A 22,287-nucleotide genomic window follows, 5' to 3' on the forward strand; every position below is an offset into this window, starting at 1 on the left:
CGGAAAGCACCTGAGCTGCTGCGAGCAGGCGGTGTGAGCCAGCAGGTTTTGAGCTAGCAGGTTTTGCAGCAGATCAGAACACCCAGCTGCTTGCATCTCCTAGTCCTTGAAGAAGCAGAGAAGCCAGTGAGTGGAGCAGAGGTGACTCTCCTTGGTCCTGGCCGCCCATCCGGGTTCAGCCTTGGTGTTTGAACATTGCACTTCCAGCTGGAAGCAAGCTTTGCTTTGTCGTTGTCTTTGTTCTGTAAGAGCAGACATTAACCTCAGGTTTTGTTTTTGTTCTTTCTTCTGCCACGTAAAGTGCTGAGAGCACAATTTGGAGCAGCCATGGAAGAGTCTTCCCAACCCGCTAAACCCCTGGAGATGAACGCTCACTCGCGCTTTATTATTGGTTCTGTGTCAGAGGATAACTCAGAGGATGAGACAAGCTCCTTGGTGAAACTTGACCTGCTAGAGGAGAAGGAGAGGTCTTTGTCGCCTGTGTCTGTCTGCTCGGATTCCCTTTCAGACCTGGGACTCTCTAGTGCTCAGGATGGCCTGGCAAGCCATATGAGGTATGGATAAAATAATCATTGGTTTCAGCTGTCAGTCGTTTGATCCTATCCATTCCAAAGATAATCCAAAGCTACTCCTTGCAAACTGAGTACTAATTGCTCTCACCTTTATATCCAGGTTCTGGTTTTGGCTTCAAATGTTTTTGCTGTGCCAAGAGATCTTCTGGCACTGTTTCAAAATGCCTTCTGTGTTTATCTGTAAGAATAACTTCAGTTTTCTGTTGCTTTTAATGAAACATCTGTGCCTGAATTCCGTAAGCACCTTTTGGAAATCTCAGCTGTTGAGTGTTAGGGAGGGCGTCCCTTATATTACCTGCCTCTCGTCCTAGCTTTCAGAAAACTGAAATGTGTTGACTGAGATCTTTGTGGTTCTCATGTGTGGATGTCTTCTGGACGGGCCACCTCTGTTGAGAGCAAAGCCAGTATTTGCGTATTTTGTCTTTGCATGGAATTTAATGCTTTCTGTGTAGCCAAAGCATTGACAGTACCTCTGAGTAATGTCAGTGATGCCACGTTGATTGGAATGAATGCTTTTTGGTTTGGACAGAGGAAATCGTTCCTGCTTAAAGAAAAGATTGTCAATGTGTGAAGAGGTGGTAACATGGTAGGTGCTGCCTGCAGCTCGCGGAGGTGTTGGCCTCACATGGGAGAAGGGCTCTTCCACTCCTGCTCCTAATTCCTTGTGGCTTTGATAATCTATGAAGTTGGTCTTCTGAGGTCATGGTGTTAATATGGCCTCGTTAAGAGGCTCCTTTGTTTCACTGTGGTGCTGATTTGCATACTATTAGTGGGAGGCACCCACCGGGACATTCTGTTACAGGCGCGGTATCTTGGCCTTCTCAGTGTGCTACAGCTCAGATTCCTGGCAGAACGCAGCAAGACTCACCAGATACCAGGTCCCCTTTATCCCTCTCCTATATTCCAGCAGGGGTATGGGGAGCTGCAGTCCCCGCACTGGCTGTGAGGTTGAGGTACACTGGGTGTGATGTTCTGCACGTTGCTATGAAAATACAATACTGGACAGCGTCAAAAGCAGTCTTAACATCCAAATTTACTGCAGCAATTGATAGTCCCCTGTTTGCAAGTCTTTTCAGCACGTAAGGGAAGGAAACGTGGTTTTGCTTTGGGAAGATTTATCCACAACATCTCACAGTTGGATGTAACTTATCTTTTTGTCTGCCAGTTGCTTACAAATAGAGCTGTGGTTGGTTGTTCTGGTGCTTTTCAGCCTTAGGTTCTCCCAACAATTCCTCCTGGTGGTCAGAACCAAACCTAGAAAAGCATCCCTGCTCTTGACCTGCTCTTCCTGCTGCCTTTCAGCTTGTTCTCCTATTTTGTTCAATCTGTCCTTTTGTTGGTGGCATCCTTGCCACTGTGGGGAGACAGACTGAAACCAGATGGCCCCAGCGCAGAGCCTGTAACTACAGGACAGCAGCCCAGAGTCTGCAGAGCTGTTATGGTCAAGCTGATGGATGGGTTTCACCAGCTGGCAGCAATATAACAGATACAAAACCTTAAAGCAAATTTAAAGGGGATTACTCTTCCAGTGCCTGACATTTGTTGGCAGCACAGAAGGTAATTTTGAGGTAGGAGGAGCTCTGCTCCTGTAACTATATACGTTTTAGGAACAGGAGCGGGATGAAGACAACCACTGGTGTGGAAACAGACAATGGGAGAGCAAGAAAATCAGGCAGTGTCTGTGTAACTTCGAGGACACTGCCTGGCCTCAGAGGGCCCTAATGCAATAGGTGCGCAACCTTGAGCGCCTCTGTTGTAACCTGCTTACTTTGGCACCCTCTTTGAAGGGTACTTGACTTTTAGTTAACTTGGAGAGAAAAGCCAAGGCAAATAACCAAGTTACAGCACCGGGCTGTTTTTCTAAGATAAAGTTAGATGAATTGAAAGAGTTTTCCAGGATGGCACTTAGGCCCTTTCATCAAACAATTTCCAAATAATGTTTACACATGGGCAAACGGAGACAAAGACAAGTTAAACAGAATTCGCCCTGTGATGGTGAATTAATGGGACGTGGCAATTCCTACAGCTTCCTGTTGGACACCATGAAAGTGAGACTCCTTCTGGACCGGTAAAGGCAAATTCATGGGGAGTTGAGTGCAGCGTTGGTGAAACAAAGTGCAGGTCCAAGGGAGCGTGTCTTTTTGAAGAGATTGCCAAAAAAATCTTTGCTGGTTACTCTCACGGCTCCACACAGGACACGTTGGTTAGCTAACCACGGACAGAGCGTGTATTGGAGGTGAGTGACCAATGCAGAGGCGTTCTCAGGGAATATTATCTTTAAAATACAGGATTGAGTTAGCTGAAGAAGGGTTGCATGAGCGTACCCACGCTGTCCTACCTCTTCATAAAGCACGTCAGGCACTAAACCTGTTGCTCTGATGGCTGAAGAGAAGAGATCTCTTCTTACAGCACAGGAGAGCTGGAAAGCAGGCTCGTCAGCCATCTGATTGAGTTGGATTTCCCCTCTCGTACCCCGTCAGTACCAGAATGACTTTGCTAATGAGAAATGCTCTTCCTCCCTCATCAGCTCTCACGATCTGTCATTTTACAGCAAAGAAACTCATTCCAATACAGGTCAAGTGAACAATCTTTGTGGAAGATGCTTGGTGCCGGGATGGAGGCTCGGGGTGATGGTGCCTCCCATCAGATCTGGTGAGCTGGGAGCCTCCCGTGCTGGAGCACCAGGCGCTGCTCCTCCTCCTGCCCTTAGACCCCTGGAAAAAACAACATCACAGCGACTCCTCGTGAAGCATACGTGGCTCACCAGGCTGCTTGGCGTCTGCTCAGCACCTGAGACTTTGCAGGTCTCCTGTCTGAGCTGGAAAACATGGCCAAGAGCCTTATCAGCTGCCGGGGCTGTGGTGCTAATCAATAGCTCCTGGCCCAGCTCTGGGCAGCCTGTGCCAGCCCGTGTTTCTTCACTTGGGCATGCGGAGCGTGTGTGCTGATCCATCTAGCCCCTCATTGATCTGGCCAAGTGTTTGTGCTGTTGCTAAAGCCACTCTTGCCGGGACAGGCTGTACAACACTGGCTTCCGTGGCACTGCGTAGCTGTAAGACCTTTGGTTGTGCTGCTTGACGGCTGTGTTAGGGGATTGGGAAAGCCATGGTCTGATGATGAACTCCAAATCAGCGCGTGTGTTGCAGCAGAGTTAGAACTGTGGGTTGGGAGAGTAACTGCAGATTGAAATGTCCTAAGACTTTCTTGTAGCTGTGCTGTATTTGAAGAGTATCCAGTGATAGAAACTGTGTAAATTCCTTCCTGGCTGGGTTATGGCATTGAACATGGAGAAGATTCCTGAAAGAAAGTACTTGTAGATGGTTTACATTAACAACATTTACTCTGTTGCATTTTGCACCTGTAGGTAATTACACTAAACACACTTTATTTTTGTCTTTTGGATTCCAGGCATAACTGTGTTGTGTTTGAGCTCAGCAATGCCCCTTGGCTGGAGGCAGCAGTCCTGTTGGGACAGGACACGGTGCCGTGCAGTGAGCCATGGGCAGTCGTTAGGTTCCTTCTGAGGCTTTCAGTGGGGGATTAAGTAACTTCTCCGTAAATGCCACTGGGAAGATACTTTGGGTCTGTTTATTTTGTTTTGTAAATCGTTCTCGCCTATTGCTATATTTAATTCCGGTTTTTAAAGATAGCATCCCCTATCAAATTCTTTTTAAGAACAGAATAAATCCTGCGTGTCTCCTGGTACTTGTACTGCAGGGCTCTCGTTTCATAACCAAACCTGGGTGTACGAAGTCACCTGGCAATCCCCTTGCAGCAACTGAAAGCCAAATTTTTGGAAGTAGCTCAGCTAACACCACGCCCACAGAGACTTAATGCCTTACGTTATTTGGACTTCTCAGTAAATAGTCTCAGTAAGTTACTGAGATGTGTAAGAAGAGCTAATCGGCTGTGAAAGTCATCTGGAAAGAAGGCCTCGATTTAGGGCTGGAGAGGAGCGCATTGAGTGCGCCCAGCCTGGCACAGGGAGAGGGTGCCAGCTTCGAGACCGGGCTTAGAATAATTGCAGAGTACCAAGGGAAATAAAGGAGCCTTTTGAACTTGTTTTGAATTAAAAAAATGCCTTTCCAGTCCAAAGGTTTGTGGTTAGGACTTCATGGAGCGCTGATCTTGTAGGGCCCTTGGTGTGGCTGTGTCTGTATGTACAGATGTGCGTAAGTACCCGTGTGCTGTGGGGTCTGCGAGGCTGCTGCTTTCACTGCTGCTTCCAAGACTGGCCTGGCTGCGTGGAGAAGGACTTCTTCTGTGCTGAACGGGGACCTTTGGTGCCAGGTTTTCTGCAGACTCCTGGCGTGGCTCGCTGCTTGCCCAGACCTCCCCTTTGCTGGGGATTGGTTGCTGTAGGCTCAGCAGGCAGGGCAGAGTGATGCTGTTTGCAGGTTGTTAAATTAAGGCCGTGCATCTTCCAGGAGCCCCAGCAAAACCCAGGATTTAGGTTTTGTTACCCCAAATGTCATTGAGCTGTGTTGGGATTTTGAACTTTATCCACCTGGAGAGAAAATCTGAATTTCCTTCTGTATCTGCTGTGAAGGAGGAAGCTTGGGATGCGTTTTGGTCACTGGTAACTTGTGAGTTATTTTTTCTCCTCTAACAGCTGCCCTATTTAGTGACAGCTACACTGTGGAGGCCTCTGTGTGTGCATAGTTATCAGAAGTGGCAAGAACGCAGAGCATCTCCAGGCTAGGAGATAACCGGCACCTCTGAGCTTCCCCCCAAAACCCCTTCCATGAGACCAGGCGGACGGTCTGGCACGTGGTCTGTATGGGGACATGGGCAGCACCGTGCTCTCTGCAGGATGCTCTCCCAACACGCTGAAACACACCCCCCCAGCCCCTTCATTCCTCTTTTCCTCTCTCTTTCATGCAGAGCAGATCTGTTCAGAGCTTGAACTTTGACAGAGCGAGGACATAAAGGCAAAGGTGTTTTAGGGGGTTAGGGGCTGGTGTCTGGATTTGATTTGATTTAAGCTTGGCTGTTTATTTGGACTGACACCTGGATTTACTGGCTATTTTTGAGGTCTGGGAATGTGGCATGAGGGTCCGAGCAGGAAAGATGTGATGAAGAAAAATGGGAACAGTGGGAGGGAGTGGGACACAGATGTAGGAGGGACTCAGGAGCAGGGAGGTTTGGATGGCCAGTACGTGTGACCCAAAGGGGCTCAGGAAGCTTTAGGCTGTCAGGTTCCCCCATAACCACGGGCGAGGTGCTGCTTTGGAACCGGCCAAGAACCCCAGCGCTGTGGCGTGTGCCCTGTGGGTACGGTTCCATTTAAAATCCATACAGCACGAGGGACAAACGCCAGGCAGGTGATTCAGGGAAAGCAAACAGCTGAGAAGTGTTGGCATTGAACACCTGCATCTGCTGCAGCCATGGTATGGGGCTGTTGGAGGGGAGCCCCAGCAGCTCCTGCTGGTCTGGGCTCTGGAGCTGGAGCCAGTTACTGCTTTAGGCTTCTCACCTGCCCTGACTGCTGGTCAGAATCTGCATTGGTGTGAACGTGGGGTTATTAGCCAAGAGGCAGGGAGAGGGCTGTCGTGTTTCGGGCTGTATCCTTTATTGAAATTCCTGAAATCTTTAGGCTCAGCCTTGTGTCAGAGCTGCGGTGAGTCTTGTGGTCAGATTTATAGGTCGAAGCACTGATTTCTGGCACCATCTGTATTCGAGTTCTGTCTCTTTAAGGCTGCAGGAAAAAATAAAATGGCTTTGAATCCGTGCAGATTGCTGCCTCCCAGTGTCTGTTGCCCAAGACGTAGCCAGCCGCTTACTCTGGCCGCAGAGGTCCGTGTTGCTTGCAGGATTACATGTACGCCTGCTTGTTCTCTCGGCTTTTTTGTGAAACGGGTTGCAAAGGCAGCCCTAAAAGCAGAGCAGATCTCGTGGATGCATCGAGAGTGTTAAAGTCCCACCACCCAGATCAGATGCAGGCACACATCAGCCCGCACATATTTACAAAACATAAAGCCTGCACTGCCGAGAGGAGCTGCCCTCCCTCCGAGCCCTTCGCAGGCCCGAGCAGGGGGAGAAGCAGAGCGATCCCGTCTCGGTGTGCGTGTGTGTGCTGCAGTCTCCTTAAGGCTGCCATTCAAACCAGCCGGCTAATGCCTCACCGCCCGTGGAATAAACTGCTACGTCACCGGGAGCACTTGGCATGTTCCAGTGCTGGGATCAGTGCGGGCTCCTGGCTGCGATGTGCGTCAGGTATGTGTCCTTCCGAGCGCTGCTTTTCTAGGAGAGCAGGGGAGGGCCGCGCAGGCTCTCCTTTTGTCTGACAGCAGGCCCCGGCTCTCAAAGAGGGGGATGTTTCCCGGTGTTATTTACCAGTTGGTGCTGATGGTTTTGGGTTAGGAAGTGAGCCCTGTGGTGTGTGGCTGGTGGTAAGTATCGGTGCAGGAGGGCACAGCCTCGTGCGGCGTGTTCCTGTAGGGGTGCTGCGGCAAATCACGTCCATTGGTGTCGTAGCAGGGAATTCAGCTGCTAGAAGGCAAAAGGAATATTTTTAACCACTGCTGGAGCTGTTTCTCTAGCGTGGAGCTGTGTGGAGCTGTAGGGTCTGTTTCCTTGCAGCTACAGAGGTCAGAAACTGTTTGGGCTGGGAGCTGTGGGCAGGCTTTTTTTGGAGCACAGGCAGATATTGGGGAAACAGATATCACAAAAACTGAGAAATAAAACGTCAATGACAGTGACCATAAATTTTATTCTCGAGTCAGAATCAGAACCAGGAAACTTAATGGAGCCATAGATCATGCAAGAATTTTCCTCAGAAAATGATGGAGCTGTGTTCTGCGTGCAGTGTGTGGCCAGTGGGGTCACTGCCTGCCTGCTGGGCTTTGCTGGTCCTATCCAGCTGTGTCTGGAAGAGAAGGCGACACAGATCTTATGAAGCTGAGTCTGAAACTTAAGTCTCCACCACTGTGGTGGCTTGTTTGGAGCTGGGAAGGCGGTGAGTTTGTGGCAGCCACCCTGCAGGAGCCTGACAGCCTTTTCTGACTTGCTTCTGTTTTATGCTGGATTTAACAAGAGATTTCTGACACACTTCATAGCTGGGTGGCCTGAGCAGCTCCTCAAAGAGGGAACAAAGACTTGACGGGTGAGAGAGGCGTTTAGGAACCAGGCAGATACATCCTGTGTTCAAACACAGCCCCTTCTTTTTATCTGGGCACAAATAAAGTGTGCAGCTGGAAGGGATCCCACGAGTCATCTGGGCTGTGTTTTTGCCCCAAGGTAGGGTCACCTGCACGCTAAGCCAGTCTTGATCAGGTACTACTCAAACCTGTTGTGAAACCTTGCTTTTCCCACAGCACAGCCTGTGCAATCACTTCGCTCACTGCTTTAATCCACAGTACTATTAGAAGGTTTTTGTAATACGTGTTCTCTTTGGTGTAAGGTAAGTTCGTTGCTTCCCATTGATGGAACACAAAGAAAATGCCAGTCCTGTCCTGGCAGTGGCAGGACCCATGGTCTGCCTGGGTCCGGGGGTTTTTGTTTGTTCAAACTGTTCTTTGACCAGCCTCACTTGTATCTGCTGAGATTTGTTTCCACTGTGACTTCCTCCACTGCCACAGCGTGTCGCTGTCCTGCTGCGCCCTTCTGCTGACAATGCTTGGAGAAATTGGATCCGTGCAGAATTGTTTGTCTGCACTTTATCAGACACGTGGCGCTTGCTGTCGGTCATCGCTCATACCGCTGGCTATTCTTAGTGTCCCATCTCCTGCAGTGACCTCACCTTGCTCTTCAGGGCTCAGGGTTGCCTTTTCCTCTGGGTGCACACTCCTCTTTTTATTATTTTTATTTTTGAGTGATCCTGGATGATTGCATGGCTTCTGCTCAGACTCTTGGAATACATGTGCATCAAGTAAGGGCTGAGCTCCCTGGGTATGGCCCCGCACTAGCACAGACATGAATGCTGTGAAATTTAAAAATGTCATCCAGTTGCTGCCAATCCAGGTTTGATCCCCAGTGTGTCAGAGCTGCAGCCACTGCCCTTGCTCATCCCTCACCCACCCACCAAATTTACAGTTTGTTTCTGCATGTGCTCGATACTGAGTAAATGTTCCTGCTCTCTGGTGATGCTACAGACCTGGTGGTACTGCAGCACCTTTGCTTGTGAGGATGTTTAATCTTACAGCACTCAGAGTGAGCTGGTCTCCATTTTATGGGTGGAGAAACTGAGGCACAACAAACCGGGGTGTCTTGTCCAAGCCCTCCCAGGCTGGTGTTTGTGCGCTCTTTGTCTCGTGTTCGGATCACCGATGTGCTCTGTGCCTCTGCAGACTGTGCGTCTGGCTTTCCTCCTCCACTGTGAAAATCTGATTTTAAATCCTGTGCCTTGATTGAATTCTTCGGGCTAATTTACCCCCGTGGCCGCTCCTCAGCAGCTACCTTTGTGACAGCACGGGAGGTGCTGGCTGCTCCGGGGCTCCAGTGGATGCCGGCAGGGGAAGCTCTGCGGTCTCCTACCAGACTCCAGCGTGGGGACGCGGACGGGGCCGGCCGTGGCTCTGGGAAGCAGCTTCTCAGCGTGTGCTGCGGCAGCGGGGCTGCGTGCTGAGCCCGGTTACGTAACCTGTAGATCGTTTTCTCTTTTCCTGATCAGCTGCTTTCCTCTGAACGCAGAGCAGGGGAGCTGCTACCCTCTGAATGTGCATGCTGCGTCACAGGAAGAAAGAGTGGCAGAGGGGTGGCAGAAGGCAGGGGACAAAGGTTAACAGGCTGGAGCAATCCGGGAAGTGCCACTGCTTCAAGGAGAACCGTATGAGTGGCAGAGGCTCTCGGCAGCTTTGCCCTGCTGGGTTTTGAGCTGCAACATTGAAGAGAATAAACCAGCAGCAGTTACACTAGAGGAGTCGTTAGCAAGCTTGCAGTCTGTTCATTCCTTCACTGAGACAGCATGGAGGAGTCTGCAGATCAGAGTCAGGAAATGAGATATCACATGCTGCAGAGGTAAGAATTGCAGATATGATTGTCTCCTCATAGCAGCACCCATCTTGGATGGAAGCAGTTGGGCACTGTACTGGAATCTGTACTGCTATTTTTCCGTGTTAATTTTATCCCTCAGAAACACTCGCCATTATCTGTAAGGTGTTTGTGCATGCAGTCTGTAGAAAGATGCTGACCTGCACTGTAGTTGGGGAATCAGGGCTTGTAAAGTTTGAGATTCTGCATAACTTCTGACCTCTATAAGCAGAAGGGTAGGTGAGCGTTTTGGAAGTTCCTATGTAGTAAAACACTGCAGCTGTGACCTGGTGAGTAGCAGGGATAACTATAACTAACTCACCATTCATTCTATTTTATTTAGAGCTCAGTCTTCTTTCTTCCTTACTGCCCAACTTCTCCCCCACCTTACCCTGAAAAAGAAGAAAATCTTTCCTGTTTTGGTTATAATGTGCCACCTGTGATTATTAGTGAACAAACTTAATATTCTTGGCATGCATCCCATCACAAATTAAATGGAACTATACTTGTTTATAAACAAGTGTTTGTATTTTGTTTTGGATGACAAACTTCAGATTTTATTGTCATTTTATCTGTAGTAATATCTTTATTTGTATAATAATTTGAACTCGGCAAGTTAGTCCACATTCATACACGTTCACAGATTCTGACCGCAAGATTTTTGTCTGTGTTTTTTTTGTTTGTTTTTGTTAAGACTGCTCTGAATAAACGTGCAATGGATACACCTGTGTGACTTATTCCATGGGCTGTGCTCCTTCCTTGCCACGCCAAAGATTCTGGTCTTCTTTAAAGACAAATTTAATGACAGTTCAGCCTTACCAACACTTTTACTCTTTTTCTTGGCCATTGGCCTCTGTCCTTAGAGTCCCAGGCAGAGATTTGCACGGCGTGGTCAGTGAACTCCTGCTGATAGCAGCCAGTGCAGAGACACCGCTTATCTCTGAAGTGCAGCTCGCTGGAAGAAGGGAAAGTTTTCTGGGGAAGTACCTCCATGCACTTAACTTTGTCCTATGCCCTTCTTCAGCTATCAGCTCTTTGGTCTGACCTGGTACAGCCCTTCGTATGGCCTAGAATGTCTCCGGGACATGGACATTTTTTATTTATATTTAAGTATCTGTTAAAATCATCCTATTGATCTCCTGTCAGTTACCTTTTATTTTTCCCCTTCTGTCTGAACTAGTACCAAAAGTATGGGAAAGGCTGCTAAGAGGAAAAATCTGTGTTCAGACTGGATAATAGCTGTGGTTCGTTCAGGATTTCTTTCATCAGCAATTATTTTTAGTCAGAGTTCTGGCCTGGGGTGTTTCTGTGCTCCTGCGGAAGAGCTGAGGGGGGTCACCTCCAGCTAGGCAGACCCCCATGGCACCTGCAGGCCACGGTGTGTTTCTGGGGGGGCTGTGCCTGCTCTGAGGCTGAACCCCAGCACCTCCAGCAGCCGCAGCTCACTCGAGCCCTGACCCTAGCACGGCCGCAAATCTCACAGCTCGGCCGCAAACCTCACAGCTCGCAGGCTGCCTCGCCTCCAGGGCTTGTCCTTGGCTTTGTTTTCCCTTCATGCTCTCCCCCAGTGATTCCCCTCGCTTTCTGCCCCGTCTCATCCTATTTCCTAGTGGGGTTGCTCAACGCATCAGTGCTTCAGCAGCTGATTAGGTCAGAGGCCCCTGATGGCTTCCACAGGCACAGGGCCTGTGGGGTCGCCGGGCACAGAGCTGCATGGCTGCACCCCGGGCCTGCAGCTTGGGCCTTCCCCGCACCTCGAGCAGCCCCTGAAATACCTCCTCTGTGCTCCCTACAGAAACATTCTGCCACCTACATCGTAGCTGGGGGGGGATTTTCTGTCAGGGTGTTTGTGGAGAAGGAAAGGAGCCTGTTAAAAGCACGCCAAATGTAGGACCAAAATTCTGGTAAACTATGAAGGGCCCTGAAGAGGCGAAGCTCAGAGGCTTTAAAATGAGAAGTAACTTGTTGCTGCCCAGTCCTTCTGCAGTACAGTGAACTCACGAGGAGTTGCGTCTTCTCTCACAATTTCAGCTTTGTAAACTTTAGCAAAGGGTGATTTATCCATTTTTTTTTTCCTGAGGAAGCTGAAACATAAGAAAGGGCCGCGACATTCCTCTTTCCACACCAAAAGAGCGGCAGAGCACAGGGTTGATCGGACACAGAACTGGCTTCGTCATGTTAGCAGTAACGTGATGAGTTTGTCCTCCAGAACTTTTCATAACGATATGAAAGATTGGATAGCGGAAAATCCTTGGAAAAGGATTTTAAGTTACCAGTCACAGAGACGTCAGAGCCTCACCTTTACACCTGGAGGGTTACTTGCTGTGGTTCTCAAATAGGATTTCCTGATGGAGTCTGATTTAGTACATTGTTTTACCAAAGCCAGAAAACAGTCGTCACTTGTCAGCTTTCCTAGAGGATTCGGAAGTGGTGGAGCATAGTTAACACAGCTCTTCTGTGATGGGCAGCTATATAAAGCAAACACATTTCTACGTGCTTGTAGATCAGCATAACCAGAATTTCTCAGGTAACCTGGCATTTGCAGAAGTACAACTGATGATTACAAAACAAATTCATCCTCGTAAAAGCTCAGAGCCAGGCCATGGTGGGCTGGAAGCAGGGAATAATTCTAGGGGAATGTAGTCAAGGGGACCTTTACAAATCATTGACATATCCTCTATATTCATGAACATCTGCACTGCCAAGTTCCTTTTTTCTGTCCCCCTCACATTGCCTTAGGCCCAGCATGTCTGGCTTACACCTTGTAAAGCAAGGCCGGGACAGGAAGAAAGTTGACGTGCAGCGGGATTTCACTGTGGCTTCTCCAGCAGAATTTGTTACTCGTTTCGGAGGGAATAAAGTTATAGAGAAGGTAAGTTGCTGACCTTTTGGACTTTAGCATGTTGTGTTCTTGTTCCCTTCCCTTGAGCAGTGACTTCTCTACATAGAAGGCTGTACATTGCAGATATCAAAATATTTATATTCCTGCATTTGAAAATTATATTTCTGCCTGTAATTATTCTGTTTCAGTTTTATCTTAAAAGTGATAAGTAAACATCCCATTGGTTTTGTTTGGTGTGACAGGAAAAAAAAAAAAAAGAGTGAGCTAGAGCACTTCTGCTGGTACAGGAGCATATTTTATAGATACATAACAAATGTTGACTGGATAAAACACTAAGAAACGTATTTAAAAACACATAGTCATTTAATGGATGAGGTCTTCTCTTCTCCATTCAGGTATCAAAAATTTTAGGAACTCATTATGCCTGTTCTCACGTGTCCTCCTGCTCTTTAATCCAAACAAAACAATACATTAAAATCTTTATGGTCAAGCAGGAGCTGATTTCTGGTTTGCTTGATGGGGCATTGAATGGTTTTAGTGAATTGAAAACTGGCTGAGGAAACTCAGAACCAAAAAATTGGATGAAAGATTGCAGAGAAAACAGCCAGATTCATTCTTGCTTAGTGTTTTGTGCTATTTAGACTCTATCTCATCCCTGCATCTGATATACTTAGGTCCTGATAGCCAATAATGGGATCGCAGCAGTGAAATGCATGAGATCGATCCGACGCTGGTCCTATGAGATGTTTCGAAATGAGCGGGCAATCAGATTTGTTGTCATGGTGACTCCTGAGGATCTGAAAGCAAATGCAGGTGAGTGAAGGTGCACAACCATCTCCACACAGACCTGTGTGCCCACAGGAGTGCAAGAAGTTGAATGTATTGTCTGCTGTATCACATGCTGTTCTGTCAAGTAACAGGCTTTTCTGGGAGGAGATTAAACATGTTTATTTGAAATTGGAAGGAACACAAAGCACCAGGCAGGTAATTTTGCGTTACCTATTCATTCAAAACCATATCCAGATCTGACTGGAATATGCTTACCTTAAGCATGGTTTTAGGTTTATATTTTTAACTTTGATTCCACATATTTGCTGACAATCTGTAAGCATTTTTATACTTCACCAAGTACCTGCTTCCTGGAGGCTTCTGGGATAACCTGAATTTACCTTAGATCCTGAGTGTTAGGCACTTACGCACACATCAAAACTTTTAAAGAGTTTTGAAGGCTTTTTTTTTTTTTTTTTTTTTTTAAGCGTAGCAGTGAATAGTAATTTCCCTGCCTGATGTTCTTCTGGAGTGACAGTGATCCAATACCAGACAGGAGACTGGAGGATTGTGATCCCCAATTAGAAAGGAGGGTTTTGACCATCGGAATGAAGAATTAAAAGCAATCTTAAAATTGGAGATAATCTTGAACTGATTTACATGAATGTTTGAGCCATTTTAGAATAGATTTTTTTTTTGTTACATGCTTTCAAGACAGAAAGTTTAATGTTTGCTATAGGTATTTTATTATGTAGAAAATACTCTTGGATCATTGTTATGAATTTCCAAAGTCAGTGAGAAAGAAAAGTGGATGAGATTTTAGGATTTGCTCATATTGTAGATTCAGGGAGTTTTAGACCAAACACCATTAATTAGATTTGCAGTCTAATGCAACCTTTGTTGTCTTTGCAGAGTATATTAAAATGGCAGATCACTATGTCCCAGTTCCAGGAGGACCAAACAACAACAACTATGCAAATGTGGAACTCATTCTTGATATTGCTAAACGGATTCCAGTGCAGGTGAGAAGTGTCACAGCTTTTAAATCATGAACTAACACTAAGGAATTTTCTCTTAAATAATGAGTTGTACCTGGTGAAAAAGATAGGTCAAAGAAGTAGAAACGACAACCCTGTACTAGCAGTAAAAGACAAGAATATTAGAAAGCAGTCAGATTCTCAGTATATATCTGCAGGAGATAGAAGGTTCCCTTCACCCTTGCACTTCCCTAAGCTTACTTCATCTTCCACAACTTCTTTGCCTTCTTTGACTCAGCTGCAAGATGCAATGTGCTGGTCCTTTAAACTAAACATACTGCATACTTCAGGAGTCTTGTCTGGCTTATGAATCTTATGAGGATCTTTTCTGTTCAGTGGAGAAAAGAAAGACTTGGAAGTATCTGCATGCTTTGTATTTCTGCTTACTTGCCAGTTTACTAAAACAAAGAGTGAATTATGTGTTATGTTCTTCTGCAGGCTGTATGGGCTGGCTGGGGCCATGCCTCCGAGAACCCTAAACTACCAGAACTTCTCCACAAAAATGGGATTGCTTTCATGGGTGAGGATGTGTATTTCTGACCAAAAACGTTATCTCCATATCTGAATATAGGATAAGTTTTTGGACATGCTGTGTTTAAATCCAAAAATGGACCTAATGTGATAGAAGTTATGGTCTGAACATAGCCTTTAGCTTGGGAGACAGTTGTATTATGTTCTGACTTCTAGCAGATCTGCAACGACTTAAGCCATCACTGCAGAAATACTCTGAGCCTTTGAAGAGGAGTGAATTTAAAAGCTGCATTTTGATTCCAGTTTAAATCTGTTACCAGTCATTAGCTACAGTCCCACACAAGCCAAATTTCTAGTGAAATTGGAGCACTGAATTATTATTCCAATATCATGTGATGTGCACACCTAGTACCAGCTGTCTCTGAGAGCAGGCCTAGCTTGAAGAGAAACACACAGGCAGGTAGTGGTGCTTGCAGGTTGGGTGTTCCAAGACTTATTTAATGTGATGGGCACTTAACAAGCTATTGTGACCCAGCTGTCGTGGTATTGCTATGGTTACAATTACCTTTTCCTTTTTCTTAGTCAAAGGTACTTTAGTCTGATTGCTTTTAGATTCCTGGCTGGTAGAGTTAATGCTCTTGGTTTCAGTTCAGAAATGTTGGTTTATACCAGTTGGGATGTGGCATGCGTCAGTCCTGCTAACAGCTGTTGTTTATTGCTCTTGCATGGAACCCAGATCAGACTTGTGGGCATTTCCCTAGTGTTTGATAGCTCCTGTGTCTCTTTCATGCATTGTTTTTGCTCTTTACAGGTCCTCCAAGCCAAGCAATGTGGGCTTTAGGAGATAAAATTGCTTCATCAATAGTGGCTCAGACTGCTGGCATCCCAACTCTTCCTTGGAGTGGCAGTGGTAAGAAAGAATTTCCCTGTGTATAAAGATCATTCTAATCTTTTCTTCAACAAACCTAATCTTTAATAAGTACCTGTGCACAAAAAGGTCTATTGGATGTGTTCCATCTGTTTAGGGATTCAAATTTGTGCTGTCCAAGGCTTTTAGGCATAGTGACTATGTCATAAATAAATATGTCAGGCAAAATTTACACGTTCCTTAATATGTTGTTAGTCTAACAGCACCACTGTAGTATCTGGTGTTTCTGCAGTCTCTACTTTTTTTAGCACATAGTTAGTAATTCTTGAGCACACAGCCAACACTCTGCTTCCATGGAAGTTCTATACAGTTTCAAATACGATAAATGACAACCTGTTTCTCAGAATTGTGCAAAGTAAGTGAAAGAGAATAAAACTGTGTTGGCTTCCCAGATGAAAATCTTTGCTCTGCATGCTCTTTTTTGTAAATACTTCCATATTGGTTCCATGAGGAACTGTGACTGCTATTTGTTTCACCAATGTCTAATGTATGAATTCTCACTGAGCCTTGCAGCAGAATGAGCTAGAAGACCATGCTTTTATTTCAGGTCTTCGAGTAGACTGGCAGGAAAATGATCTTCAGAAACGTATCTTGAATGTTCCTCAGGAGCTGTATGAAAAAGGCTATGTGAAAGATGCAGACGATGGACTGCGGGTAGGTGGCTAGTTATTTGGAGTCCTGCTGCTTGCACACCTGGCGAGAGCCTAGAGATTTGGTGATCACTTCAAGAAGCTGTAGTTCTCTGTAGTCATAAAATCACAGCCAGAGCAGCAAATGTTCCCCATTTTTCCACCTACAGGAACCCTCTTGAACTGGAATATTTGGTTTCTATCTCATTCATGTGTAGCTTGCTAAATAGAGTCAGAAGATGTGGAGGCTTGGACACAAATCATAGGGAAATAATGATCTTTTCAACTTGATACTGCTAACTTTTTGTACTTACCCATGTTTTCCTGTTATAAACAGGCTGCTGAAGAGGTTGGCTACCCTGTCATGATCAAGGCCTCTGAAGGAGGAGGAGGAAAAGGAATTAGGAAAGTTAACAATGCAGATGACTTCCCCAACCTATTTAGACAGGTGATTATTTCCACTGATTTTTACTGTCTCATTCTAGATGTCCACCTTGGAGAAGAGAAGGCTCCGGGGAGACCTTACAGCAGCCTTCCAATACCTAAAGGGGGCTACAGAAAAGCTGGGGAGGGTCACTGTCAGGGAGTGTAGTGATAGGACAAGGGGAATAGCTTTAAACTAAAAGGGGATAGGTTTAAGTTAGGTAAAAGGGGGAAATTCTTCACTGTGAGGGTGGTGAGACTGGCACAGGCTGCGTTCTTTCTTCTCTATGTTGGTAGGATTTCAGTATATCTGCATAACCAGTACGGTTGTCAAATACCCCGCGTCCTAGTAGATGCTGAACAAATCCATGTAATAGAGAGTATTTGCAGTGTAAATGTAAAATGCTGAGGGGCACAAACCTTCTTTAGCTTATGGGTTATTTAGGAAAGCTGAGATGATGGAAACAGCACTCCAATTGCATACAAGCAAACACAAGGTATTTTCAGCTATAAGTGGCCCATGGGAAATACTATAGATGCTTGCTGCTTAAAAATGAGCTTGGGTTGATTGTGATGAAGACAGTTGTTTACAAAAAATGGTTTGTCCATTTATATGCTGTCTCTGCTATAGGTTCAAGCTGAAGTCCCAGGCTCTCCAATCTTCGTAATGAGGCTAGCCAAGCAGTCCCGCCACTTGGAGGTGCAGATCCTGGCAGATCAGTACGGCAATGCCATCTCTCTCTTTGGTCGGGACTGCTCTGTGCAGCGCAGGCACCAGAAGATTATTGAAGAAGCACCTGCTTCTATTGCGACGTCGGTGGTATTTGAGCACATGGAGCAGGTGAGAGAGGCTCTGAAAATTCTCTTTCCTTATGGCACTCCAGAAACAGCCAGAATTTTTTTTTTTACATTGCCAGTAATTTTACATTGTTGAATCTTTTAAAAGAGCAAAGGGTTTTGTGTCTTAAAGTGCTTTTTGTGGACAACCACTGACATTTCCAAGCATGAGTCCACCATGTGCTAACAAAAAGTTTAGAGCTCTATTGAAAACTGCTTTCACCTCAAAAATGGGATGGCAGTGTATTTTAAATATGTATTGTCACTAAAAACAAGCTTCAGGAATTGGATGAATTTTCTAATCCTGACTGTTAAAAATATTCACTTCAAACTCTGCCCTTTGTAAACAGTGCAAATGAAATAGCCTGGAAACCTAAACTCCGGTGCCATGTGTTTTTCTTTGAGCAGTTCTAGGGCTGGGTACAAGCTTTTGGATGTTTTAGAATGCCACCAAAAAGTCTGAAGTGGATGGCATGGCTGAACAGAACACTCTTCTTTCCTGTGTCCTAGTGTGCAGTGAAGCTTGCCAAAATGGTGGGATATGTGAGCGCAGGCACCGTGGAATACCTCTACAGCCAGGATGGCAGTTTCTACTTTCTGGAGTTGAATCCCCGTCTGCAAGTGGAGCACCCCTGCACGGAGATGGTAGCTGATGTTAATCTGCCGGCAGCACAGCTCCAGGTGAGTCAGGACCCAGGTCCCGAGCTTCTGGAGGCTTTCAGAGGTACTGGAATTGTGTGGTGAAGAGGCCTGACCATGAAAAACCTGTTCTGCTGAAGCCCTAGTAAAATTAGGGGGGCGGACTCCTGTTGAGTCACTGCCAGGTTTCTGTGTTAAAACTGGATCACACACTAATGTTATGCAGATGACTAGATCGTGGTACTGATAGAGGAGAGAATGTATGGAAAATGTTAGAGAGCGTGACCAAATATGGCCTATATCCTCAAATGCAGGTAGGTGTTACTTGTATCCCCCACTCTTCCTTCCCAAAGCACCCAACAATTAATAGACCTGTTTGGGTACTTTACCAGCTTGGGATTTATCTTCTGTGGCTGGAGCAAAACTTCTGTGTTTCAAAATATTCTTCCCCGTCTGTTAGGACTGTTCAACTAAGTTACGGTTCTACCTTTTGGTTCTTTTGGATTTGGAAAGCAAAGAGAGGTTATTTTCTAGTTGTTCTGGACTGCTTAGGGAGACCTTCAGTTAAAAGCAGTGTGAAGCAGCAGGGGAATGAAATGTAAAGGTAGGAAAACTGATTTAAGGAAAGGTTGTGTGTAAAAGGCCTGTCTCAACAGGCTTTAGACATGAGTAGTTCTTAAAGCTCTAAAACTATTTTGTCAAATGAGTTGGCTTCTGAGGTTAAGAGAGCAATCAAATGCTGTGCCAGTTTTGAGCAGTGTATCATCTACTCCGCTGCCTCCAAGGGAGAACAGTATTCCCAGAATTTCTAATGACAGAGGGGAAAAACAAAAGACAACTGGAATTTTCATCTTTCAGCAAGTTCAGCAGTTGTTTGAAATTCAGAAAAGTGACTTTGATCTTTTAAATTTTGATGATCAGTTCCTGACTTCCAGGACAATTGTTTCCACCTCTCCAAGCCCCTCGCTCATAGCAGATGGTTCCTCTACATAGCTGAGGCCCCTGCTCTTTGTTCCTTCTACAACATAGGTTTTGTGCCTAATAATTAGGTACTCAAGGAGATGTGACAAGACAGGTAGACAGTGACCAAGAATTTGTCTTGATTTATTCCTTTTTCATGGGGAGGTCATCACAATGAGAAGCAGTTATGGTTTATATGAATCCGTAGGCTTTTGCTGTTCTGATCCCCCAAAATAATGAAGGAAACCTTCACAGACCCTGTAGAACACATTTGTTGCACACTCTGTGTATGCTGCCATGCTGTCTCCCTCTTCTCAGTCCCAGTCTTTTCCATTGGTGGATAAACGCCACAGTCCTCTTCACTTCCTTCTGTTTCTCTGTCTTACAGCACATTAGGGACTCTAGGTGCATTTTTCCTACCATTTTCTCATCCCTCCCATTCTTACCCTTTTGGTGTCTTCCCTCTTTTTCTCCCTGATGTTCGTGTTTTGAAGTTTTTTGGACAGGTGGTGGAAGAAACAAATAGTTGAACTGGAATGTCTTCTAGGCTGCTCTTGGCTAAGAGCTAGTTGCAGGAGTGTTGGAAACTGGTAGCTCTGCTAACCTAACTTTTACTTTCACCTTTATTATTTTGAATTCCTGCCTTTCCTGAAATTGCAAGGTATGTCTGTATGATGGAGAGGCCAAGGTAGATGCCGTCAAATTGAGTCTAGTGCTCTGCACACTCTGTGACAGACAATCCCTCTTCAGTGTCGTCAAAGCAGGGAGCTCACAGGAACCAGGTTGTATCAGTCTCCCTGACAAAAAGGAGCCTGGCTGTTGCATGGGAGATGCAGCTACTCGGACTTGCATGATGCACTTTGTCAACCATCGCTGTGCTTCATGCAGCTGTGGCTGGATTCACTATGCTGACTTGGCCCAAATCTCATGAATGTGAAGTTCTCTTCTTGCTAAGCCTTTGGAGCAATTTGCTTTGGGTTTGGAAAGAAGTAACTCTCTCAGCTCTGTCACCCAAGGCACTGGCAAAAGATGTTAGCCTTCAAGGGTGAGCAGCTTGTTTTGAATGCCTGCAGGCATGAAAGGGTGTGTGATCTGGTAGGAACTGCAAAGCTTGAACTGACGTATGTTTCCAGACCAGAAGTGCTTTGGCATATAGCTAGCTCCCTCTGCTTGGCAGACACATCATGACTGCTCTTATGCTAGAGACCTCCCATCCAATTCCTAGCAGTCAAGACCATCATCATTTTATTTCAGCAAGCAGGGGGAGCAGGATCATCTTCATTTTGTGAGGAGGCCACTTGGTTTTGGCCTCCTGCGAGTGTTCTCTCGGCAGATAATTCCAGTAGCTCAATGTATGTATTTGCCAGGCATTGACAGTTTTGTAGCTGATCAGATGCTTTCCTCGTTGTTTGGGCACTGTTCTTGCATATTGCTGATGCTAGATGCAGTTTCATAGAGGAGGGCATTGGTGCAGTAACCAGTTTGGTCTTTTCTTTTATCTGTTAGTGTCTGGCTAATAGACAGCTGAAAGAAATGGTTGAACTAAAGCTCAGCCTTTTTGAACTGTAGCTGAAAAAACAAAACAAAAAAAAAACAAACAAAAAAAAACCCACAACCAAAACCAACCAAAAAGCAACAACAAAACAAAGCAAAAAAACAGTTAATGACTACTGGGACTTTAGTCCGTAAGGCTGCGGTCAGCAGCCAGTTCTGCAGGTTACCCTCTCTGCAATTAATGGTTGTGAAATTCCACAAAGGTCTCATGCAACCAGTTAGAGGCCAACTGTCTCACTGGCACCTTAGTATATTTTTAACAGGCCTAATGTACGCCCATCCTCAGCTGACCTAGCACTGGCCAGCTTTCTTTGAAGCCCTTTAATCAGTCCATGGAAAATACTGTCTGAAAGGCTTAGGGTGGATATTACACTCAGCTCAGCTGTCCTGAGAACCAGGAATGTTCCAAGATGTGTCCATGGAGAAGGCTCACATAAGAAAACAGGTGTGTGTATTTGCCATACCAGAACTGCAGCGTTAGCTTCTGCAGAGAATTTGTGGAATTCCTCCAGGAAGAAGGACGCTGTGAGGAAAGCAACTTGCTTAGTGGTGGTAAATACTGTTTCTCCCCCTTAGATTGCCATGGGGATTCCGCTCCACAGGATCAAGGATATCCGAGTGATGTATGGTGTTTCTCCATGGGGAGATGGAGCTATTGATTTTGAGAACTCAGCCCATGTTCCCTGTCCGCGTGGCCATGTTATTGCTGCACGTATCACCAGTGAGAATCCTGATGAGGTGAGTGTTTTAAATTCTGTAGTTCCTAATCACACTGATAACCCCAAGCTTTCCAGCTAGGTTCAGTCCTGCTGCTGTTCCTGGAAGGTTTGGCAGCAACTTAAAAAGATTCTTCCCTTATCTGCCTTAGCTGATAGCTCAGTAGGCTGTGGTTAGACACTAGAAGAACATGAATGGGCTGACACAGGTGTGTTGTACAGTATGTTTACCTTTGTCTCCTCATCTTCCTGGGGTATAATAGATTGTGTCTATGCCTTAGCATTATGACTTCTTTCTGTTGTGACTTTATTGTTCCCCAAGCACCCTGTCAGCTGCTTAAGGTGGTGTTGACCTCACAAAAGCTAAGGTTTTCAGTTTCCTGTGTTCTCTGAATTGCAACAGTTCCTGCATTTCTGTATTCTTGAGAACCATCCTGGTGCTTTGGCACTGAACTCTTTACAGATTCAGCCAGAACTTAGCTATGTGTGTATCACATTGAAGTGCAAAGAGATGCTCTTCATAACTCTGATTACTCCCCTAATTCTGGATTATTTACTTTTTCTTTAGGGTGTATAGCAATGTCTGTCTGTCTTTACAGGGATTTAAGCCTAGTTCTGGTACAGTCCAGGAACTGAATTTCCGCAGCAATAAGAACGTCTGGGGCTATTTCAGTGTTGCTGCTGCAGGAGGGCTTCATGAGTTTGCTGATTCTCAGTTTGGTCACTGCTTCTCCTGGGGAGAGAATCGTGAAGAAGCCATCTCGTAAGTAAAGAAATAGCTTGTTTTGGGTCTTTTTAATTCAAAGGGCCATGGATAAAACTAGACTTCTTTATTTTAGGAATTTTAAGAGAAGTTTCCCTCTCTTAACTTGCTTTCCATGTCATGGTCAGGCTTTTCATCCCACCTTGCTTTGCAATTCCACTGTGTTACACCTACATTT

The 22,287-nt window shown here is 45.8% G+C and overlaps 1 protein-coding gene across 14 annotated transcripts in view; it reads left to right on the plus strand.

Annotated features, from left to right (window-relative positions):
* ACACA (acetyl-CoA carboxylase alpha) overlaps positions 1 to 22,287 on the plus strand; it is a 125,995-nt gene that overhangs the window by 14,162 nt on the left and 89,546 nt on the right. For 9 of the 14 annotated variants that reach the window (XM_038165892.2, XM_038165891.2, XM_038165893.2 and 6 more), the window contains 12 exons: positions 302 to 554; positions 12,282 to 12,414; positions 13,059 to 13,197; positions 14,065 to 14,174; positions 14,628 to 14,709; positions 15,472 to 15,570; positions 16,136 to 16,242; positions 16,555 to 16,665; positions 17,272 to 17,481; positions 17,988 to 18,158; positions 21,207 to 21,368; positions 21,946 to 22,109. In XM_038165892.2, coding sequence (XP_038021820.1) covers positions 328 to 554; positions 12,282 to 12,414; positions 13,059 to 13,197; positions 14,065 to 14,174; positions 14,628 to 14,709; positions 15,472 to 15,570; positions 16,136 to 16,242; positions 16,555 to 16,665; positions 17,272 to 17,481; positions 17,988 to 18,158; positions 21,207 to 21,368; positions 21,946 to 22,109 — 1,715 coding nt within the window. In that variant the 5' untranslated portion in view covers positions 302 to 327. Of the gene's footprint in view, positions 1 to 301; positions 555 to 2,786; positions 2,809 to 8,865; positions 9,531 to 12,281; positions 12,415 to 13,058; positions 13,198 to 14,064; positions 14,175 to 14,627; positions 14,710 to 15,471; positions 15,571 to 16,135; positions 16,243 to 16,554; positions 16,666 to 17,271; positions 17,482 to 17,987; positions 18,159 to 21,206; positions 21,369 to 21,945; positions 22,110 to 22,287 lie in introns of those variants that run through there. The other 5 variants (XM_038165896.2, XM_038165897.2, XM_038165898.2 and 2 more) reach the window with 4 other exon arrangements.

Source organism: Anas platyrhynchos, chromosome 20 (genome assembly GCF_047663525.1).
Source record: "Anas platyrhynchos isolate ZD024472 breed Pekin duck chromosome 20, IASCAAS_PekinDuck_T2T, whole genome shotgun sequence".
Lineage (NCBI taxonomy): Eukaryota > Metazoa > Chordata > Aves > Anseriformes > Anatidae > Anas > Anas platyrhynchos.